The sequence below is a fragment of the Pan troglodytes genome, chromosome 11 (assembly GCF_028858775.2).
Source record: "Pan troglodytes isolate AG18354 chromosome 11, NHGRI_mPanTro3-v2.0_pri, whole genome shotgun sequence".
NCBI lineage: Eukaryota > Metazoa > Chordata > Mammalia > Primates > Hominidae > Pan > Pan troglodytes.
In genome coordinates, this window is record NC_072409.2 from 63,637,534 (window position 1) to 63,660,736 (window position 23,203).

Consider the following 23,203-nt stretch of genomic DNA (forward strand, 5'->3'; position numbering starts at 1 on the left):
GGCACTGGTAATAGCAGCAACAAAACAAAATGAGACTATACATGTTCTCTAGGTTGTTATATTTTATAAAAAGTAAGTGGACTTTTTTCTTCATTTCACAAGAGCATCACTGTGCAGGAATGTTCCAATAGTTCCATTACCAGACTTAGGAATACAAACGCAAATTAAAGAAAAAAAGAAAACCAGATTTTGTATAATCATCTTATTCCTTCTCACCTGATGACATAAATATGGTACTAGAAAGTTAGTCTACATCTGTCAAGATCAATTTGCAATAATATCAATTAACTTAACTTGTTAGCAGATAACTAATTAATTTTCAACTTACGCATATGATAGTAAAATCATATATTGACATTTTCTTAAATATTTAGATTAGATGATCGTCCTACTTCAGGATATGTTGACTTCATTGATATTGGCATCGAGCACTTAGAATGTATTATAAAATACTGCCAATCTTTAGAAAGTATTTTCATTAACTTCCTAAACTTCATGTTTTTTACGTGAAATATCTATGAGGAAAAGAGGAAAAAGAACAAACCACTAAATGCAGCATAAATTGAGCCATAATGCTGTGAGATTTTACACTTGTGCACTTTAATGGAAACATCATATAATACTTTGTAGGGTTTCAAGAAGAATGAAAATGAACCACTATGGAAGTTACCAGAACCAATTTTCCTTCATCGGGTGGGAAATTTCTTATGGAATGTGTTCTGTAATAGTTGCTGCTCCATTAATCCTTTCATTTTATAGGTCTAGTTCCTTGTTTTGGTGTTCAACTAGTCTACAATGTCAAAGATCTATGTGTATCAAAATGTATATATAACTGATCTATATTACAGTTTATATATATAGTTCTATGTAACTGACTCTATTTAAAAGAATTAATGTAGATAGGCCTTCTGATGTCAATGCTTTTATTGAATGTCATAATGATCAAATTTTTGGCATTACCTTTGTTCAAAATTTTGAGCCAATCTGGAACTTTATTACTTCTCTATTTCTTATTTATAACAACAAGCTATATCTAAGAACAAAAGTCGTTTATTTTTTAAGGCAAGAAAAATATAAATAGAAAATTATTCGGCACTGTGTAATGTTAAAATTTACAAATATATGTTATTTCTCCATTGTCACAAGAATTCTAGTGGGTAGACAACTTAGATAATGCTCCTATATACAAAAGTAAAAACAGCTAGGCATGGTGGCTCACGCTTGTGATTCCAACTCTTAGAGAGACAGAGACGGGAGGATAGCCTGAGCCCAGGAGTTTGAGACCTGCCTGGGCAATATAACGAGACCCCATTCTCCACAAAAAGCGAGGGAAAAAGACAGCAAAACAAAAGTGAAAACAGGTTCAGAAAAATTAAGTATGTCCCTAAAGTCACAGAATAATAAGTGACGGAGGTGGAATTCAAATGTAATATTTTGTTTGTTTGTTTGTTTAGTTTTGAAGGTAACATACTTTTTAGTCTACAACCTATTTAACTACAAAAGTGTGCCAATCACTGGTATTAGGATTGGGGCAGATGTATACTCTGAAAATAAAAGTGCAAAATAAATATCCCATCTGGAAATAAAAGTGCAAAATAAAGAGGGGGGAAAAATCAGCCCTTCCGTTTCTTTTCCTTTGTAATGCCAGTTGAATTGGTTTAGTGAGTAGTTTTGCAAGACTTGTTTCACTTTGTTTTTGGACATAGCTGAGCCATGTACTTCAAACAGAAGACAGCCAATTACTAACTTCTGGTTGCTAGGTGTGGCTTCCTTTAAAATCCTATAAAATCAGAAGCCCAAGTCTCCACTGCCAGTGTGAAATCTTCAGAGAAGAATTTCTCTTTAGTTCTTTGCAAGAAGGTAGAGATAAAGGTAAGTCTTGGTTTTCCTTTTAGTTAGTTTTGGTTGTTTTGAAAACTTTTCTCATCACTATGTTAAATGTTACTGCTTCTACAGGATTTATGGTTAGTTGCATTTAACATGATAAGTCATTCATAAATCTTTCTGTAGAATTACATTGGATATTTATATTTTAGGAATGGCAAATTACAATATTTTATTCTACTTAGTTAACAAATACAAGTAAAAATAAGATAAGTTTGCTTAATACTGGCTCATTGTACTCTTGGAGAGTTACCATGAGAAAGAAGGGAAGAATGTGCTTTCCCTCTGGTAGCCTTAAAAGAATGTGTTTTTCCTTTCCTTCCCCTTGAAATATTTCTTCCCAAGAGCTGTGTGTTTTACAGAGAAATCGTGATGGGGGCTGCTTTTTGGGGGCAAGAACAAAAGTGATAGGAGTGGGCTGCAGGGAACTGTTTCAAAATAGTAGGACTTTCATAATTTATTTTCTTCTTTTGTAAGGAAAACAAGATAGATTCAGACCTCAAAGTGCTAATCATGCTCTTTGTAATAAACATTTAAAAATATATGTTATATTTGCTTATGCTATTTAAAATAAGAAGGTCCGCTTATTACTTTTTTCATTTAAAGAGGGTGTGGCCACATTCCTCTTCTTGTAGGCTCTGTGTCATATACAGTCTTTTCAAGTGCTGGCTGGAAAACCTAAGAAGAAGGGAAATACTTTCTGGGTAGCGTCAGATACATTATCCTAGGGGAATGTCAGTGAGGCCCTCCAACAGCTATTCCACTTGATTGTTGCATGAGCTAATGGCCATAAAGCTCCTTAGAAAAGCACAAAGCAAAACTAAAGAAGAGTATTTACTAGTGTTGGATATATTTGTAAAAGTGAGATTACAAATCATGTATCTGGCTATTTTTTTCTTAAACATGTTCCTTCAAGAATTTTTCTGTTCGTTCATTTTAAATGTTTATTAAATGTTCTGATTTCTTATGTTCACTGCTAGCTAATTAACAAGGATGGAATTTTTCTTGCCTTGGTTATATCTAAAAGATTGTAAAAACTTTGAGAAAGCAATGTTGCCCTCTTTCCACAGGAGTATTTTGGTAGCTGTAAGAGAATGCACATTGCAAATGACTCAAATGTGGTAATATGTTGGTTTCATAATTCTGAAATGGCCTCTTCCCCAAAAGTGACAGTAACACCCTAGCTCCAGGCTCAACCACATCCAGCACATAGCCAACATTTAACAGATGTTGACAAAATAGTTAATAATAATATTATTAAGGAACCAGCCAGAGTTTCATGCTTATTAAATACTTTTTCAACCAGAAGGTCTGCAAAGGTTGATTTCTGAATATGACGTTAGCTCTCTCTAGACCTATTAATTTATGACATTTCAAATCAGAGGTAAACCAGTGGACCTATTATTTTTCAATGATAAACTATAAACAGTTTTTTGAAGTCAACTATTTCCTTTTCCTTTAAAATTGGACAGAATTTCATCAGGAAGCTCAGAACAATCCAATTTATATAATGCCTTCCTTCATTATGCTAATTTTCTTCATCTTCATCTACTTGAAGTAATATTTAAGATTGTCACTTCAGAGCTGTAAATGGATCTTAGATGATAATTACTTCAACATTCTTATTTTATAAACGAAGACCCTCTGGAGAAGCTAAATGTTTTTCTTGAGGTCAGATCGCCAGATAATCAAGAACCAGTATACTTCAATTTGTATTTTATATCCTATAGTTGTGGGTAGAAAATGTTCGTTAAATTAGTGTAGATATGTTTTTTAAAATATTAGTAATGATACATGATATTCATTCAATAATACTTATTAACATCCTAAATTCCAGGCATTTTGCTAGGGATTGGAAGTATATACATAATGAATATTATTATTTGTATGTTAGCACAGGCCTCATGGCCTGCTCCTGGGGAATATAAACAAGCCAATGGAAAGTGATAATACAGAATGGTGGGGCTGGTGTAGGGGTGAAGTCAGGATGCTTTGGGAGAGCATGGAAGGTCACCGAATCCAGTGCTGAGGAACTAATGAAGGGTTTCTGAAGAACGTGATGAGATCAATGCTGATGAGTCACTTAGAAGTAGCAATTAGTTAGGCAAAGGGAAGTGAATGTGGAGGAGGAACAAGCATTCCAGGCAAGAAGAACACCCTATCGAAAAGCCTGGAAGCAAAACATTAGTGAGGCTACCTTTCATAAATTGCTTTCTGTAAGTCATGCCATTGTGTAGTCTTAATTGCTTTCTCTCACCAGGGAAGGTGTGGGAAGGACTTGTGAAATACATATTCGAGTAAAAACTATGCACAAGGCCGTGCATTTAAAAATAAACTCCCTAAGGCTGGGGTGAAACCTGCTACGGTCTGCACAAGTTGATTGTTAATGAATTTGATTCTCAGGTGTGAGTGATTAAAAGAGCACTGATCATGTCATTTTCTTTTTGGTCACTAATTCCCTCCCTCCCTTCTCTTTCTTTTCTTTTTTCTTTTCTTTTCTTTTTATTTCTTTCTTCCCGACAGAGTCTTGTTATGTCGCCCAGGATGGAGTGTAGTGGTACAATCTCGGCTCACTGCAGCCTCCGCCTCTTCCTGGGTTCAAGTGATTCTCCTGCCTCAGCCTTCTGAGTAGATGGGACTACAGGTGCACACCACCATGCCTGGCTGATTTTTGTACTTTTGGTAGAGACGGGGTTTCGCCATGCTGGCCAGGCTGGTCTTGAACTCCTGGCCTCAAGTAATCTGCCCACCTTGGCCTCCTAAATTGCTGGGATTACAGGTGTGAGCCACCATGCACAGCCAAAATATATAACACTTTGGAATCAAAAGGGATGGATTTATGTCTCCATTCTTGCCACTACTAGCAGGAAGACTGCTTGAAAATAGCACTCCGTTTTCCCAGATAGAAACTGAGGATAATGATTAAAGGCTATTATTCCAAGCAAGGGTTAGTCATTGCTGTTACTATCATTGCAAAACTCTGATAGTTCTAGATTGTAACCAGGAAGATACAATCAACCACAAAACTCAGCTTCCTCTGTCACAAATTCTAGAGGTAGCCTTTCATGAGGCTGAGAGATGGAAAAATGAAGGGGGGGGTCTCTCTTAGGACACATAAATATGCAAAAAAGTTGCTACTCTTTAGAAAGCTATACATTCAAATCATAGATAAGCTGACATTAGTAGGCAGTGCATGTTCACAAAAAGACCATTAATTAGAAGAAATGTGAAATATTGTTAATTTCCTTATAGATTTGCCTATGTATAAATGGCCAATTTCACCGTCAATGAGCTCATGCTAAGTACTGAAATAAACTTAGTTTTAGAGCTTATCTTTGGTTAGTTGAAATCTGTATTGAGTTAGTTGAAATCTATAAGTTGATAGAACAGGCTCTTTAAAATCTATTGCAAGCTTTATACACTACAAACAAAAAGATAGAAAAAAGAAAACCTTTCATGAACTCATTGGCTTAGGCAGGTTTTCATGCAGAGTGTAGGTATTGAAGAGTCAGAATGGCTTAAGGATAGAATTTGGCCAATATATAAAAAAATATATATTTGGTATTTGTTAGTTGTATTATAATTATTCAGAAGTTCAGTTAATACATGCAGTTGGCTTTGAGCCCTTAACCAGCTGTATGTGATAAAATCTGTTTCCTTTAGAGCAATTTCTTATATCCTGCCTTGATGCTCCTGTCTTTAATCTTTGCTAAGAGCTAGTGGTGAATTTGGTTGAATTCAGATTCTGTTTTTCTCTAATTGATTTCTTGAAGAAAATTCTCTATTGGTTGCTTTTCTTTCCTAGATTATGCTTTTAGTCTATCCAAATACTTCAGGCTAGAATGTAGGAACTTAGAAGATACAAATCACAAAGCTGTCTCCTCTAGGGATGCTCTCTCTTTCAAATAAGTGACTTAAACAACTTATTTTTGTTATCTTGTGTTATGTAATTAATATACCTTTTCCTGGGCTTTCTCTGGTTTTTTTTTTTAAATGGACATTATTCAAGTATTTCTTAGAAGTAAAAAAAAAACTAGTACAGTAAAGTTTTTATAACGTTTATTTTGAAGTTGTCAGAGACACCTTTAATATTAGACTGGACAATATCTTTAGTCTTTCTTTTGCTTTCTTTTGAAGTTTTTATTTGCTAATTGAAAAGAATGGAATATTAATAATAATAATAAATAATATATAAATAAATAATAAATAAATAAAATAAATAAATAATAAAAACATGTTTTTATAAGTGATGGAGTAGTACTTTGCCAAGTGACGAATTTTAACACTCATTTTGATGATTCTTCCTTATCAAAGGCTTGGATGAAATGATGAAAATGGAAATTTTGAGTGCCTGAAGCTGCTAGAATTGCTTTTAAAGTATTGGGTGTGCAAATTAAGAAGTTGGAATATGAAACTCCATGTGGCAACCGCAATTGCATCAAACTAGACTGTAATGGGAACTAAAACCTTGTGCAAAATTGCGGGTTGTTACTTTATCAGGAAGCAATTTTAAGTCTATCAATTATATTTAGGAAACAGGCTGCTTTAAATGAATGGAAACAGTATTGGTTCTTCTCACAGATGACAGAATAGTGATAAGAGCAATCCCATGTGAATTAAGTGGGGATGATTTCTGCTTTGGATATTATTTTCTTCATGCATTCAGTGTTATTACTTGCAACTCCAGTTACTTTTTAGCAGGTGAAAATGGAAAGAGTTTGTCTGAACATGCTGTTGAGGAATCAGTTTATGGAATCAGTTTATGCCTCATAAGTCATTTATCTTCATATCAAGAATTTAAAACTGCCAAGATTATCCTCCCAACCTCTCTCACAAACATTCATGAGAGTAGTCTCTAGAGGGGTGAAACAGAATGGTGTAGATAGACAGATCAGTGTAGACCTTGAGCAAGGCCTCTGAAAAACATCCCCAGACTAAAAGAATCTGTGATGGCATTTTGTGTGTGTGTGGCCAAAACAGAGAACACATTAATTTTCAATATACTTAAGATCTTAAAAATATATGTCTCATTAAATAAAAATATTGCCAAGTCATGATAGCAATTCAAGAAATTTCCTTTAAGATAGAGTCTGCCAAAAGAACATGCATGTTACAATTGCACCTCTAGGCTTCCTGCTACAACAAAAAAATCCAGTATAAAATAATTCTTTTCTGGGTTTTTTGTGTTGGGTGGGAAAATATGTAGGACTACTATTTAGACAGCTCAAATAGGAAGAAATGTGAAGATAGCAATTACTTCAATGCTGAGTACTTTTATATCAAGAAATAGAAAAGGAAACTAAATTATTCAGGGAGAAATATCACCTCGATATCTTTTTACAATTAAAATTTTAAATCTGAATTCACTTGTACAGATTGGCACAAGTTATTTTACCTTATAAATGTAATCATTGGCTGGGAGTGGTAGCTCACACCTGTAATTCCAGCACTTTGGGAGGCCGAGGCGGGCAGATCACTTGGGGTCATGAGTTCAAAATCAGTCTAGCCAACATGGTGAAAACCTGTCTCTACTAAAAATACAAAAATTAGCTGGGCGTGGTGGCTGGTGCCTGTAATCCCAGCTACTCAGGAGGCTGAGGCAGGAGAATTGCTTGAACCCAGGAGACGGAGGTTGCAATGAGTCGAGATCGCACCACTGCACTCCAGCCTGGGCGACAGAGCAAGACTCCATCTCAAAAAAAAAAAAAAAAAAAAAAAAAGCAATCATTAAGCTTTTCATCTAGCCATTACTTTTGTACAGGCTCTCATTAATTCCACATAGATGGTCTAATGGTCTACTAAATAGTGTTCTAATCCTCCATCTTGTCTATCTGTTAGCCATTCTCCATGATAAAGGATGAATGGTCTTTCGGAAACATAAATGAAACCATGCTGCTTTAAAAAAACAAACAAACAAAAAGAAACCCATTAATGTTTTCCCAAAGCTTTGTGGACACATTGAAGCTTCTTGTTTCAGCTTCTGCCAACATTTCTCGCTCCAGCAAACTTTCTTCTGCTTCCCAAATATGACAAGCTTCTTCTTTAACTTTTCTGCCAGGTTAATCTTGACTCATTTCAAGAGAGGCTTGGGTCAGCCAGGGCCTACTCTAAGAAGTTTCTTTAGCCTTTATGTTTTCCTATGGAGAGCACACACTAGCTTTAAGTCCTGAGGGTACTTAAGATGATATTTCAATGTTTTTGTACTCTTAGTGCTTGGCATATGGTGGGTGGTCTATAAATTTAGAACAATGTAGTGAACCACAAACTCCTCTCTTCAGCCTGTGTGCTTACTTGTAGTAGTTGTCTGATCTCTAAAGTTTAGAACTGAATATGCCAAGAAAGAGTTCAATTTCAGAGAGGAGGGTATGGTTTCATTTTAAGTATAAAAGCTTCCTTTAAAAAAAATTACGTCTTACATTTTGTTATGCTCCTAAGTGTAATTGATCCTGGAAAGTAAGCGCAAGGCTACTCTCTAATGCTAACTCTTATGTATGTAAGAGGTGAGGAAGGAGAGGTTGTGTGTGGTGCATTTGTTTTGTAAAAGCATCTAACTGTTTTCTTTCCAGACACTTTTTCAAAAATGGCAATGGTATCAGAATTCCTCAAGCAGGCCTGGTTTATTGAAAATGAAGAGCAGGAATATGTTGTAAGTAGAGTGATAATAAAATTATGATTACAATATTGAAATAAAAACGAATATAAGTAAATGGACATTAATTTATTTCTGTCTCATTCTTAGCAAACTGTGAAGTCATCCAAAGGTGGTCCCGGATCAGCGGTGAGCCCCTATCCTACCTTCAATCCATCCTCGGATGTCGCTGCCTTGCACAAGGCCATAATGGTTAAAGGTAACGTGTTTCCTCAAAACAGTTCCCTCCTGGACATTTCAGAACGGCTATTTGAATGACTGTCAAAAAACAGACATGTGCAATGGAAAGAATCTGTTTCATTTTGAAGATAAAAACATTTATTTGCCAAACGAAGATGTAATTATTTACTTAACACTGAGGAAATTGTGTTCAAATCAGTGGAATCTCTATTGTTACAGCAGATATTACTGGCTCATTTCTAGCAGAAATTCCATGCTGAAATTAAAACCTCTGTTCACATATAGAGTTGCAACTAGTATCAAACACTGCAACACTGAGGGCCAGGAAAAGTTAATTGTCTCTTCCTTTCTCACTCGAATGAAATGTCATTCTCCCAAGTGCTTCCTTGATATGTAGTATAGCATCGATTTTTTAGGCTGATATATAATTTATATTTCTTAATTTGTTAAGAAGTTCTTTTGGAGCATCTCGATAATGAATTATTTTATGTCAATTGATGATGAAGAAAATTGATGTTAAAGGCTGTTGGCCCTTTATTTCCAGGTGTGGATGAAGCAACCATCATTGACATTCTAACTAAGCGAAACAATGCACAGCGTCAACAGATCAAAGCAGCATATCTCCAGGAAACAGGAAAGGTAAGTTAGAGTGGTAAATTTAGATATTTAATTTCAGCATAGTTATACTTAACCATGGATTCGGAAGCACAGTTACCTAGTTCTTTAAGGTTCTAACCACTGTTTTCTCATTACATCTATGATTGGGATTGCAGTGTTTATCCACTTTGTTGCAATTTAATCAATTTTATCAAATTTCCTATTTTTATACATTAGTCATCTTGGTGTATATTGTTTGCAGACGTGGTGCTCTGGGGACAAATTTTTAATTTGAACGTAAACATCGAGATTGCTGCTGTCAATAAAGAATATGGTCTGATTGAAATGTACTAATATTTAAACTGAACTGTTTAATGCCTAAATTTTATATATAATTCTACTTTAAAAATAAGCCTTATGTCTTTTATACCCAATATGAGTAGTTTTCTAAAGCAATGAAATTAGAAAACTATATAATTTCAATATCTGATTATACTGCTTGTTATTTGAGAAGTACAAACCTCAAAGATTGGAAACATGAATATATTATTTTAAAAGTAATTTTACTTCTGTTTTCTGTTAGCACACAGTCCTCTGTGTTTTGATCTTTGTGATTTCTCCCCTGTATATAAGATTACTAACCCTATGCTTTAAGAAGTTATTGATGAATTCAGTAAATTTTATTCTAATCCCTCTAGATCTGGAAGAGTAAGATAATGTTTCAAAATATTTGGTACACTTTGTATGTGAAGGGAAGAAGCTCTAAAAGATGGTTGGGTTTAGGGATGAGTTGTACGATGACCTAAAGTCAGGTAATATCACATTTTTTAACCTAGCATGTTACTTATTGGAAGTCCTGATTCTAATCTTTTTTTTTGTAGCCCCTGGATGAAACACTGAAGAAAGCCCTTACAGGTCACCTTGAGGAGGTTGTTTTAGCTCTGCTAAAAACTCCAGCACAATTTGATGCTGATGAACTTCGTGCTGCCATGAAGGTAAATCGCCCAATTTAAGCAAACTCCTTTCCTCACGAGGATGTATTGGGCAAGTCACTTATGCTTATGTTATTTTCAAAACCTAGTATAGTACCTGTCAATCAGTGGGAGTTTGAAGAATAAATAAATTAATACCTCAATGAAGGAATTAATATGTAAATGAAAACATAAATGTTGGCACTAACACCTTCCATGTCATGTCACTATATGAGTCATATATTTGCATTTTTATTTTTACCCAAAATATTGATGATCAACTTGTTTTGTTTTAGAGCAATGTAATAGAGCTTATTGTAATTATTAAATGTTGTGGGTGAAATTTACTAAATGACAGAGTCAAACAAATTTTGGAACACCAAAAACTCATTGATCCTCTTGCATGAAGATTTTTTTCTACATTTATCCTTTTCTTCTCTTCAAATTTAGGGCCTTGGAACTGATGAAGATACTCTAATTGAGATTTTGGCATCAAGAACTAACAAAGAAATCAGAGACATTAACAGGGTCTACAGAGAGGGTAAGTTGTAATGTCCAACAGTCCAAATGCCTTATTTGAAAAGGAAATCTAATATACTTTCTTAAAATTGACTGTGTATGGTAATTATGGCAGCTTTGGAATCTCCACATATCAAAATGTTTCTTTATTGTTTGGCACATGTCTATTAAATGCTGTTACCAGGCAACGCTTGAGTTGCTAGGTTGCTGACAAGGGAGATGGTGTCCCAATCCACATCAAGCTTGCGTTTTAATAGAAAATGTTCCTCTAGGATAAATGGCCACATACAATTATAATGGAAACCTCAATTCAGAGCATTGAATTTTTAAAAATTTCTGAAAAACACTTTTCTATTATTCTGGAATGTATTTTATAAAAATGTCCCAAGGTCATTTTTTTTGAAAAGAATATATAATAACAAAAAAATCTCCTAACAAAATGTTCTTCATTTGTCCTTGAAAAAGTAAAGAATTAGGTGCTTATAATTCTCTGTTGGAAACCTTAACTTTATCGTTATGAACATAAGCGACTCACTTTATCTCTAGTTAAATTCACAGAATAAAAGACTAGTCTTAGCTTATTTTATCTCTCCAGTGAAGCATCTCATTTAAATGATGTGCTCAACACTGAAAAGAGGGTAATTGCGAGTCTCTTACCATTTTCCTACTCTCATTTCCCTGAGCTGCTGGCTTTTTGGCTTTCCCAATGCAATATATGGCATATAGAAGATCTTTCTGCTTGATTCTCATACCAAGCATGGAGAATACAATAGCTTTTGCATATCATTTTCAGAGGAATTTAATAAAAGAATAAAAATAAGGAAGCTTTTAAACCTCATTTTCTGCAATTCTTATTTAATTACCAATGTTTATGTTAGATCCATGTGTCAGTGATAATAATAATGATGATTATTTTTGTTTGATAAAACATAGTTTATAAAAATAAGTGTTTATATATTTTTCATATGGCCAAGATATAGGCCAGTGATAGTTTATTACATTGCCCAGTTTCAAGTTGTTTTAGTCCGTTTGTGTTGCTATAAAGAAATATCTGAGACCAAGTAATGTAAAAAGAAAGGAAGTACTGTACAAGTAGTATGGGACCAGTGTCTGCTTTTGATGAGGGCCTCATACTACTTCTACTCATGGCAGAAAGCAGACAGAAGCAGATGTGTGCAGAGAGGGAGAGAGAGAAAAGGAGGTGCCAGGCTCTTTTCAACAGCCAGTTCTTAAAGAAACTATGAATGAGAACTCACTCCGAGCCATTCATGAGGGATCTGCCCCCATCATCCAAACATCTCCCAACAGGCCCCACCTTCAACAGTGGAGAATAAATTGCAACATGAGACTTGGCAGGGCCAAACAAACAATATGAAAACCATAGCACTAATCAATTATAAATTCAATTATTTTTTCCTATTACAGTATTATTTTACGTAGTTAAGCAGAAGTGTTTACACTCACATAAATCATCAAACTGCATTACTTATAAGACATTTATACTTTTTAAACTAAATAAATAATTTGCATTCAAGCAAGTACCTCATTTTGTTCTTTTAAACAATTATTTTATTCATTCTATTGCTTAAATTCTGCCATGTTGTATTTCAGAATTAATTACTAATGTATACCTGTACAATTTATTCTTAACAAAAGCTTTGTGACTGTGAGTTTTCAATCACAGTATTATCTAAATTGCTCCCATTGCTTCATGTGAAATAAACTCAGTGATCCAAAAATTTACCTGCTTTAATTTTTCTCTTCTTATTTAAAAATGATAATATTTTGCAACATGTTCCATAAGTCATTGAACACTGTGGCACTGTGAATTTTCAACCAACTTAGAGATGTCAGATATTCTTATTATTATTCATCACTGGTTTACTATAAAACCTATTTTTCTTTTTTCTCAGAACTGAAGAGAGATCTGGCCAAAGACATAACCTCAGACACATCTGGAGATTTTCGGAACGCTTTGCTTTCTCTTGCTAAGGTACAACTCAGATACTTTAGGAAATGCCTCTTGTTTTATAAAGACTAATTTCTTAGTCCATTTTGTGTTGCTATAAGGGAATATCTGAGGCTAGGTAATTTTTAAAGGTAAAAAGGTTTATTTGGCTCAGGATTCTGATGGCTAACAAATTCAAGTTTGGGTATCTATGTCTGGTGAGAGCCTCAGGCTGCTTCCACTCCTGACAGAAGAGGAAAGGGAGCTGGTGTGTGCAGAGACCACATGGCAAGAAAGGAAGCAAGAGAGAGAATGGGGAGGTGCCAGCCTCGTTAACAACCAGCTCTCGTGGTTCTCATGAGCAAGAACTCATTCCCAGTGATGGCATTAATCTCTTCATGAGAGATCAGCCCCAGGACCCAAATACCTCCCTCTAGGCCCCACCTTTAACACTGGGGATCAAATTTCAACATGAGGTTTGGAGGGGAAGAACATCTAAAACCATCGCAAGTAAAATCTTGGATCTGAGCTCCTTCTAGAAATGAGTAATAGAATACCTTTTTCTCAAAAAATATTATTTATCTGAGTTTAAGATAATTAAGTAAATCATGCAAATACATGCTAGAGAAGAGCTTACAATAGAATGGGATTTCTTTCAGGGTGACCGATCTGAGGACTTTGGTGTGAATGAAGACTTGGCTGATTCAGATGCCAGGGTAAGGAAGTGCTTACAAAATACTGCTGCAGTTCATCTTCCTACCTTAAGTGGGGCTACCACATGATCCCCTGTGAAAGCAAATCTAAGATCTTCTGAGAGACCAATGGCTTCTTAATGTTCATTTCCTGAATGAGGCATGTCTTTCTGTAGCCCCCACACACAAAAAAGTAGTCTTTGTAAGTTTTCAATATCTCTCATTATTCGTAAAACCAGAGAGAACTGAAGAAGGACAATACAAATTTGATTTGTCATTCCCAAGAATTGTTTGTTAAAAAAAACTCTGACCTTTCGTTGTACTAGGTATAAGAAGGGGAAATGTAATTTTTTTATTATGTGCAATGGAAAGAGTAAGCATATTTAATGTTATTTTTAACAGAGAACTTTGGAATGGTTTATAGATGTCAATTTATATTGTCAAAATATTCCTGCAATGATATAACAAGAGTATAGGATAAATTATAATAATATATGCTTTCTAACATATTGTTTTATTTAGTTTCAGTGACATTGCTGATTATTTATATGCCAAACCACTGGCAACATAAGAAAAATCATATCATTTTAAAGCCTGGAATTTCCATTTAAAACAAACAAACAACTAATATTTGCATTATGCCTTCTCATGGAACAGTATTCTCTAGAGAATTCATTACAGTGCTTCACTAAGGATAGAGATTTCTTTGTGCACCCCCATCCACTTCTGCTATACCAGTACATTATCATGTACATAATAGGCACTCATGAACTTTTTGTTCAACAAATGCATACATATCAGATCAATTTGCTTGAAAAATGCAAAATAATTTTTACATACATTGAAGGTTTTATCATTTTAATAGAAATTGTTCAAGCATATTAAGGAACAAGAGTTAGCATTTGAATAATTGCCCATAATAAAAAATTCTTATTTGCTTTTGACATTTCTGAATTTGCTTTCCATTTTAAGACTATCAGGGTTCTTAATATATATTTATGGAGGCTACATGGATTAGTGTGACCCAAGAGAATGATGGTAGTCAACATTTCAAAGTTAATAAAGACCGCTTGTGACAATAGGGCAGGGATTATATTTTTCATATATAAAAGAAAAAAATCTGTCATTTAGTAAGGTTGATCTATTTGTCTAAGATTATACAGCTTTGAAATTGCAGAGTCAGAATTTGAATACAGAAATTCTAACATCAAAATGCAAGGTCCAGGTTACGGTTGAATTATTGATTTATAAGTAACATTTGCTGATAATTACTTTGAACAACACAGAGTAAAAAATCTTTAGAGATCCCCTTGGAGTTGTCTTACTATAGAGCATAATCTTAAAGCAATTTAGTTCAGCAAACATTTATTCTGCAAACATATATTCAGACTCTAGTGTTTACAAGGCACCTTGAGAGAAACTGTGGAAGATATTTGACAAACAAAATAAGGTCCCTATCTTTAAAGAACTTGCAATCTTATTGTTGACTACTCTGATTGTATTGGGCACAAAGCGATTGCCTATATAATCTTTGACAAGGTCTAACATTATTGTGCAGATATCATTTCAACAGATAGTGAAGTGTTTACTTTTGTGTTTCTTGACAGGCCTTGTATGAAGCAGGAGAAAGGAGAAAGGGGACAGACGTAAACGTGTTCAATACCATCCTTACCACCAGAAGCTATCCACAACTTCGCAGAGGTAACAATAAATTTCTTTTTCTGGAATCTGTTTATGGAAGATGCAATTTTCTTTTTTGATGACAAATAAGAGAAAGTAAAAACAGAACCCTTTTTCAATATCACTCCTGTATCAAACAGATATAGTGTTCCTGACCCATTGTTATTTGTCAATTTGTCCAATTTTGTACAGCCGCTACTTTATAATATTTAATACATTTTGTGACTTGGGCATGTGGAACATAATTTTGTTATTTTCACTGCTTTTACTCCCCTAAAAGATTTGGAATATGTGTGGGAAAAGACATGCATAACAGAACAAATGAAATTAGAATGAAGAAAAACAAAAAAAAACAAAAAACCCTCAGAGCTAAATGAAGAAAGAAATATGTAGGTGCTTTGGAAAAACAACAACAAGACAAAACTCAGAAAAAGTCCTGGCCTTTGAGTGCGAGATTTAGCTCTGGGCCTCTTGGAAGTGAAGGCAATGGAAAAGTTATGACAATTACCAAAGTTCACCATCTTATAATAGTATACTGATTTCTACTGTTAAATGTAAGAGAAATTTAGTGCACAGGTCTTTATATAAGGGAAGATCCATTTGCTATGGCTCTTAGAACTGCTGTAGGAAGTGCTATAGTTGTCAATCACATGCCGTTTCTAATAACTGTCAACATTTGCAAACATTTTGCCAAAATATATAGGAATACCAAAATGGCCAGGTAAGTTACATTCCTAGGAGAGGATGAAGTATTCACGTTATGATTAATTGGGTATATTGCTTTAAAAGGTGTAGCCAAAGTTGTTATTCTAAAAAATTCTTTGAGTCAGTTGCCTTGATTTTGCTAAAGCTTTCTGAAGAAAAGGATGTTTTGCATGTATCTTAGTTTGAATTTAATATTCAGTGTTTCAGAAATACACCAAGTACAGTAAGCATGACATGAACAAAGTTCTGGACCTGGAGTTGAAAGGTGACATTGAGAAATGCCTCACAGCTATCGGTATGTAGTCCAGCAGTTGAAAGAGTTTTCTAACTAGAAATTGTACTTTCAATGCTATCCTATACTTAACAACAACAACAGAAACAAAACCAATAAAAGAAAACAAAAAATAATCAGAAGTAGTGCATCTGTTTCAATTGAAGCAACGTAAAAGATTGGCAAAGTACTATAACCTTAATAACAATAGATATTATTCCCCTTTTCAAAAATAGAGAGAGATAGACTATACTTATTGAGCACCTACTTATATCAAACAATGTACCAGGCTGGGCACACCACAGAGGCAATTCAGAATGGTCACTGAGAGCATGGGATCTGGAATAAATGTAACATCTGTATAAATGTAACTTCAAGTCCTGGTCTACTGCTTGTTAATTGTACAATCTTGGGCAGGTCCAGGAGAGTCTGATTCAGTGGGTCTGAGTTGGCCTCTAAAAATCGGTACTTTTTAAAGATCTCCCAGGTTATTCAGACAACCATCGGGGTTGGGGAACCTATGTTCTCAAGCAGTGTTTCTCATTCATGACTATGCACTTGAATCCCCTGGAAAGCTTGTTAAAATGCAGATTCTGATTCCCCAGGTCTGGGGTGGAGCTTAGATTCTGCTTTTCTAACAAGCTCCCCATTGATGCCAATGCTGTTGGTCCATAGATCTCGACAAGATGAAGAACACTATGAACTGGAATGTGCTAGTATTATTTGGGTTCTGTTTTATATTTAAGCTCATCCTATCCCAGAGTTTTTTATTCATTTATTCATTTATTTTTACTTATTTGTTTGTGCATCTCTTACTTTAGACACAGAGGTACATGTGCACGTTTGTTCCATGAGTGTACTGCACTCAGGTAGTGAGCATAGTACCCAATAAGTAGTTTTTTGACCCATGCCCCCTCTCTCCCTGCCCTCTCTAGTAGTCTGCAGTGTCTGTTGTTCATAGGGTGTTCTTTTTAAATGTTCTTATAGTAACATAAATAAAGTATTTATATAGGCTTGAACACCTAGTGGCTTCTCCACTCCCAAGGAGAACATATGTTGGATAGCGCAAACTACTGAAGTTGCTCTTGAGATGTATTTAAGTAATAAAAAAATTGATCGTCAGGGAAAAGAATATTCAAAACCACCATCTAGAGAGTCACAAATACCTTCTCAGAAGTTAACTGCCCTATATTGGGAGATGAGAGGTGAAGAATGATGATGAGGGATAGAACACTGTTGGCAAAATTCTGTATTTCCTGTTTCTTTCATATGGATATTTCATTTTTTCATGGTAAATACATCAACTAAAATTTTCTTCTCTAACAGTGAAGTGCGCCACAAGCAAACCAGCTTTCTTTGCAGAGAAGCTTCATCAAGCCATGAAAGTATGTACCATTCTACTTACATGTCCTGCTTAGAGGAAGAATTATTTGTAGAAAGAACAGAAAACCTCATGTTGTTTGAAAACCTCACATTTAATATCTTCCCATTAATGAGAATCATTGTTCTATTTGATGGAAGAGGTAATACACTACCTTCTCAGAATAAACTTCTGTTAGATTCGGTGCCTTTTTTTACAGATGAGATTGTAAAGTGAGCCTGTAAGTGATTTACGGCTCACTTGTGATTTGCTTAAAACATGTGTCACCACGGGAAGGGTGATATACTTTCTTTTTTAATGTGTAATTTTAGTGGCCTACTTCCTCTAAGGTTGTGAGTTTTATAATCTCCCACTTTATGAGTCTGATTTGTTGTTTTTATTATTCTGTCTTTTATGCCACAGATTAATAGTTGAAACTTTTGAAATGTCATTCTATGATTAAGGATGTAGAATGATGTATTTGAGATCAACTATGTCACTTTAACTTTACTGTCTGACATGCATGGTATTATACAAGGTACCTCTTCTATACTGGCATTCTGAGCCCACAAATGAATAGTTATGAAGTTATCTTCATTTTTTTCTTTGCAGCTCCAAAATAAAGAGGTTTTCAGAGACAGAGAAAGAGAGAAAGATCTAACTATTTGAATAATATGAAGGAATATTTTGAATATATATGAATAATTTGAATAATATGAAATGATGGACATGCTAGGTACTGCTCTGTAGTGGTTAGCATAGTTGCTGCCCCCTTTCTGCGATAGTCTAGTGTGATATTTCACTGGGTAATGATGAATACCTGGTGCCGTGGAAGAGAAAAGTGGGACATATACTCCAGACTTTGGAAATCCAGGTAGCATTGCTGTCAGCTAAACTAAGACCTGAAGTTTAAATAGAAATGAGCCAGATGAGGGCAAGAGTGGAAGAGATGGGGATAAAGCAAGGGTGGTCCAAGAGGAGGAAGTAACCCACACACATGCTTGAAGGCAAAAGGTAACAGAACCTTCTCAAGACAGTAAGTATAGAGTGATGGTGCACACTGGAAGAGATGGTAGAATTAGGCAGGATATTGTAAGCCTTGAAAAAGAATTAGGCAGGATATCGTAAGCCTTGATTAGATTCTATCCTAAGAGCAACAGAAGATCACTGACAGTGTTTTAAATAGATAGACTAGATTATTAAATTTGCAGTTTAGAAGTTCCCTTTTTTTGTAATTATTGGACAGTGTAGAGACCGGATAGTGAGAGATGAGTTAGGAAGTTGTGACAGCTCTCTATACCTACTGCTAATGTAGAGGATTATTTATTTTCATTTCATTACCATTCGTGTAAGGGGTGTGTGTGTGTGTGTGTGTGTGTATAGCTAGTTTTTCTATAGAAATTATATGGAAGAGTAAGAAGGCTTCACTTTAAAATTCATGTTCTTTAATGAGAGTATTTTCTGAATATAAGAGACACTTACCCTCATTTGTTTTGGCCAGGGTGTTGGAACTCGCCATAAGGCATTGATCAGGATTATGGTTTCCCGTTCTGAAATTGACATGAATGATATCAAAGCATTCTATCAGAAGATGTATGGTATCTCCCTTTGCCAAGCCATCCTGGTATGTTGTGATCCCTCTAATGCCATCCCAATAAATGAAATTTCTTTTTGCAAGATCTTCAAAGAGAAGAGTTGACTTATTGTATCTATAAATTTAATATGTAAGATTAATTTAATGTATTATGGTGTATACTTCATGAGTAAATTGAACTTTCACTGGTAAAATCTACTAGTGAGTTCTCTACTGAAATACTAGGTACATTTTTCAACTAAAGTCATGGAAACATTTAGTTTCCCGTGCATAAATTCAGCAAGCAAAATATTCTAGTGCTCCCCCTAGGGTAGATAGACATTATGGTTTATTTTGCCATTAATATTTGTCAGAGGATTAGAAACTCCTTATTCAAAATATTTATCTTAATTTTATCACATGTAAAATGTTTAAAATTTATGTTCAAGTTGTCTCATAAGAATGTTAAAAAATAAGACAAAGAACAGTCAAGGGTTTTGGACTTACTGAAAGGTAGATAACGATTTAAATTTAATTAATTAGTCATATTGGATAACTAAAATCTACCCAGAAAACGTGAGAAAATTATAGGCACTATATGTTTCTCTTCTTCTGGTGAGTGAATCAGGTATCTCCTCACATAAGATATGAGATTATATTGTGTTATACTGATTTAATTTTGTGTGATATTTCATTCATAGAAAATAATGGCACTAATATAAAACATAATTAATTCAGAAAAGTTTGTAATCTCAGTCTTGAAGGCTATTGCTTTTTTATGCAATGATAAAAAATCAGTTATCTGTTGTACATATTGTTTAATTAAGTGAATGGTAATGTGTAATCTCATCTACAGCTAAGTCTAAAAATAATTCTTCTATAAGTAAAAAAAAATAGAGAATTATGGTTTCGACTAACATTAAGTATACCTTTTTTTGAATCAACAGGATGAAACCAAAGGAGATTATGAAAAAATCCTGGTGGCTCTTTGTGGAGGAAACTAAACATTCCCTTGATGGTCTCAAGCTATGATCAGAAGACTTTAATTATATATTTTCATCCTATAAGCTTAAATAGGAAAGTTTCTTCAACAGGATTACAGTGTAGCTACCTACATGCTGAAAAATATAGCCTTTAAATCATTTTTATATTATAACTCTGTATAATAGAGATAAGTCCATTTTTTAAAAATGTTTTCCCCAAACCATAAAACCCTATACAAGTTGTTCTAGTAACAATACATGAGAAAGATGTCTATGTAGCTGAAAATAAAATGACGTCACAAGACAATTGGTGTGTCATTGACTCTTCTATTTTGACTTTCTTTTATGTGTAATTCAGTGGTTTAATTTGACATTAAGGGATACAAGCCTGAATTCTAGATTATAATTATTTAATGAAATAGAGTTCACATTCTGAATTGAAGAAAATACTTATAGCTTTTGAAAAGGGATACTACATTTTATCGTATGTGTACAGACTATTGAGATTGTGTCTCTGTATAATAAATTTATTGCACTAGCATTATAACAATTTGATATATTCTATATTTCATTAACTAGTATAAAGATGAAATGGCAATACTTGTAAAAAGTTCTCATGTTTGTTTCATGGTAATTTTACGTTTACTTTTTCTAAGAAACTGCCAAATTGTTTTCCAGACTGGTAATACTATTCCACTTTACCACCATAAATCTAACAGTGGTTCAGTTTCTCCACATCCTTGCCAGCATTTGAAGTTGTCACTATTTTGTATTTTTAGCATTGCTTATTATTTATTTATTTATTTATTTATTTATTTTATTTATTTATTTTGAAACAGAGCCTTGCTTTGTTGCCCAGGCTGGAGTGCATTGGCGTGATCTCGGCTCACTGCAACCTCCACCTCCCAGGTTCAAGTGATTCTCCTGCCTCAGCCTCCCGAGTAGCTGGGATTACAGGCACCCACCACCACACCCAGCTAATTTTTTTTTTGTATTTTTAGTAGAAATGGGGTTTTGCCATGTCGGCCAGGCTGGCCTTAACTCCTGACCTCAGGCGATCCACCCGCCATGGCCTCTCAAAGTGCTGGGATTACAAGCATGAGCCACTGTGCCCAGCCGCTTATTTTTTATTTATTGTTGAATCTTGAAAATTCTTCATACATTCTAGATATTAGTCCTTCATCAGATACGTGGTTTGCAAATATTTTGTGGTAGTCTACAGCTTGTCTTTTCATCATCTTAGCAGCTTCTTTTACAAAGTAAAAATTTTCAATTTTAATGAGATCCAATTTATTATTTATTTTTCTTTTATAGTTGTACTTTTGATGTCATGTCTACAAGCTCTTTATCTAACCCTTGGCCTTAAGAATTGTTCATGTTTTTTGCTAAAAATTTTATGATTTTACATTTTACATGTAAATTTGTGATCCATTTTGAGTTGATTTTTTATAAAAGGAGAGACTTAGGTTGTGGTTCTTTTTCTGTTGGCATCGTTATCAATGTCCAATTGCACCTGCACCATTTGTTGTTGGTTGAAAAGGCTGCCCTTTGTTAACTTGCTTTTGCACTTTTGTCAAAAACAATTGGACATATTTGTGTTGGTCTTTCTTTAATTTTTGATATTTATATTTAATGAAAATATAAAACCTTGCAATTTCTCATTCTCTATGAATAGATGATAGATATCAATTTAGTTAAGCTCTTTATTTCAAAGAGAGCATCAGCCATGGTACGAGCTCTTTTTTCAAAAAGGCAATGGGAAGAGTTACTTTCCCGTGAGCGTCTTCTCACTAGGTAGAGCTGGATAAAGGTGGTAACAATTTATTCATCCTCAAAAGACTTGGGTTGTGGGAGGCAGAGCTTGCAGTGAGCCGAGATCGCGCCACTGCACTCCAGTCTGGGCAACAGAGCAAGACCCCATTTCAAAAGAAAAGAAAAAAAAAGAAGACTTGGGTTGGCCATGGGATATTCTGATCACTCTGAGCTGCATTCAGAGTTAACCCTCCTTCACCTGGTTGTAGCTTGTCTTGATCGCTGACCTTAACTTTCTTCTACACACACCTGTCCCGCGTATCATGTGTTATAGTCACGATTACTTGGTACACAGCATATTGGTAAATGGGTTGACAGATATGCTGCCCCTTATGGCCTCTGGATTTTATTATATACCATATCGCCTTCGTATGCTTGATTTGGAAGAAGTACCTATGTGGGAAATCAGAGGGAACCTGGAGCTGTTATATCAAGGCAGGATGAAGTTATCAAGTTACTTTTGTTAGCACTATTCTAATAATTGGGGCCAGGTATTTTTTGTTTTTTGTTTTTGAGATGGAGTCTTGCTCTTGTCACCCAGGCTGGAGTGCAATGCTGTGATCTCAGCTCACTGCAACTTCCGCCTCCCAGGCTCAATTGATTCTCTTGCCCCAGCTCCAGGGTAGCTGGGATTACAGGCAAGCACCACCACCCCTGGCTAGTTTTTGTATTTTTAGTAGAGATGAGGTTTCACCATGTTGATCAGGCTGGTCTTGAACTCCTGACCTCAGGTGATCTGCCCGCCTCAGCCTCCCAAAGTGCTGGGATTACAGGCATGAGCCACCTGGCCAAAATTTTTGCCAGTCAGTAAGAGAGCTACCTTGTTCAGATTGCATCCCCACATCTTCCTACTTCCAATTAATTTTAAAGAAACTGCCTGAGCTCTTTACTCTCTCTTTGCCCTTCTTTCCCTCCCTGCCCAACATTTGCTCTTTTCTGTTCTGCTCTGATATGTGACTTCTGAAGACTTTATCATGCAGGTTCTCTTGCCTTCTGATTTCTGGCTGAATTCAGCTTATGGAAGAACCTGGCAGGAGCTGGGAGATGAGGCAGAGGTACTCCTGCTCCCTCCCTGATTCTAGAGACTTATTAACATTTGTGTTCTTCTACAGTCACAGCTTCCATCAGGTGTCACCTTGTCTGAGGCTCTAGCTCTCAACTATTTCCTCTCCTTGCCCTTTGGACTTGGGATTCCTGCTGCTGCTGCTCCGTAGATACTGCAATATCTCATGTGGGTTCTCTTAACTTGCCTACACCTCTAAGGAAGTACACCTCAGTATTCCCATAATTAAAACAATCGTCAAATGTCCAGCTTGTTATACTAGCCATTTCCTTCTAGGGCCCTGTCTGATATACCTTCCGAAAGTGCTAAACTTACT

The 23,203-nt window shown here is 35.1% G+C and overlaps 1 protein-coding gene across 1 annotated transcript; it reads left to right on the plus strand.

Annotated features, from left to right (window-relative positions):
• The first annotated feature begins 1,814 nt into the window (after positions 1-1,814).
• ANXA1 (annexin A1) lies at positions 1,815-20,319 on the plus strand. Its single transcript, NM_001098567.1, is given in 13 exon segments — positions 1,815-1,872; positions 8,451-8,530; positions 8,624-8,732; positions 9,258-9,352; positions 10,192-10,305; positions 10,732-10,822; positions 12,714-12,793; positions 13,408-13,464; positions 15,048-15,141; positions 16,025-16,120; positions 17,423-17,481; positions 18,958-19,080; positions 19,977-20,319. Coding segments are annotated over 12 exon segments (1,041 nt in total). The 5' UTR covers positions 1,815-1,872; positions 8,451-8,464; the 3' UTR covers positions 20,034-20,319.
• The last annotated feature ends 2,884 nt before the right edge of the window (positions 20,320-23,203 follow it).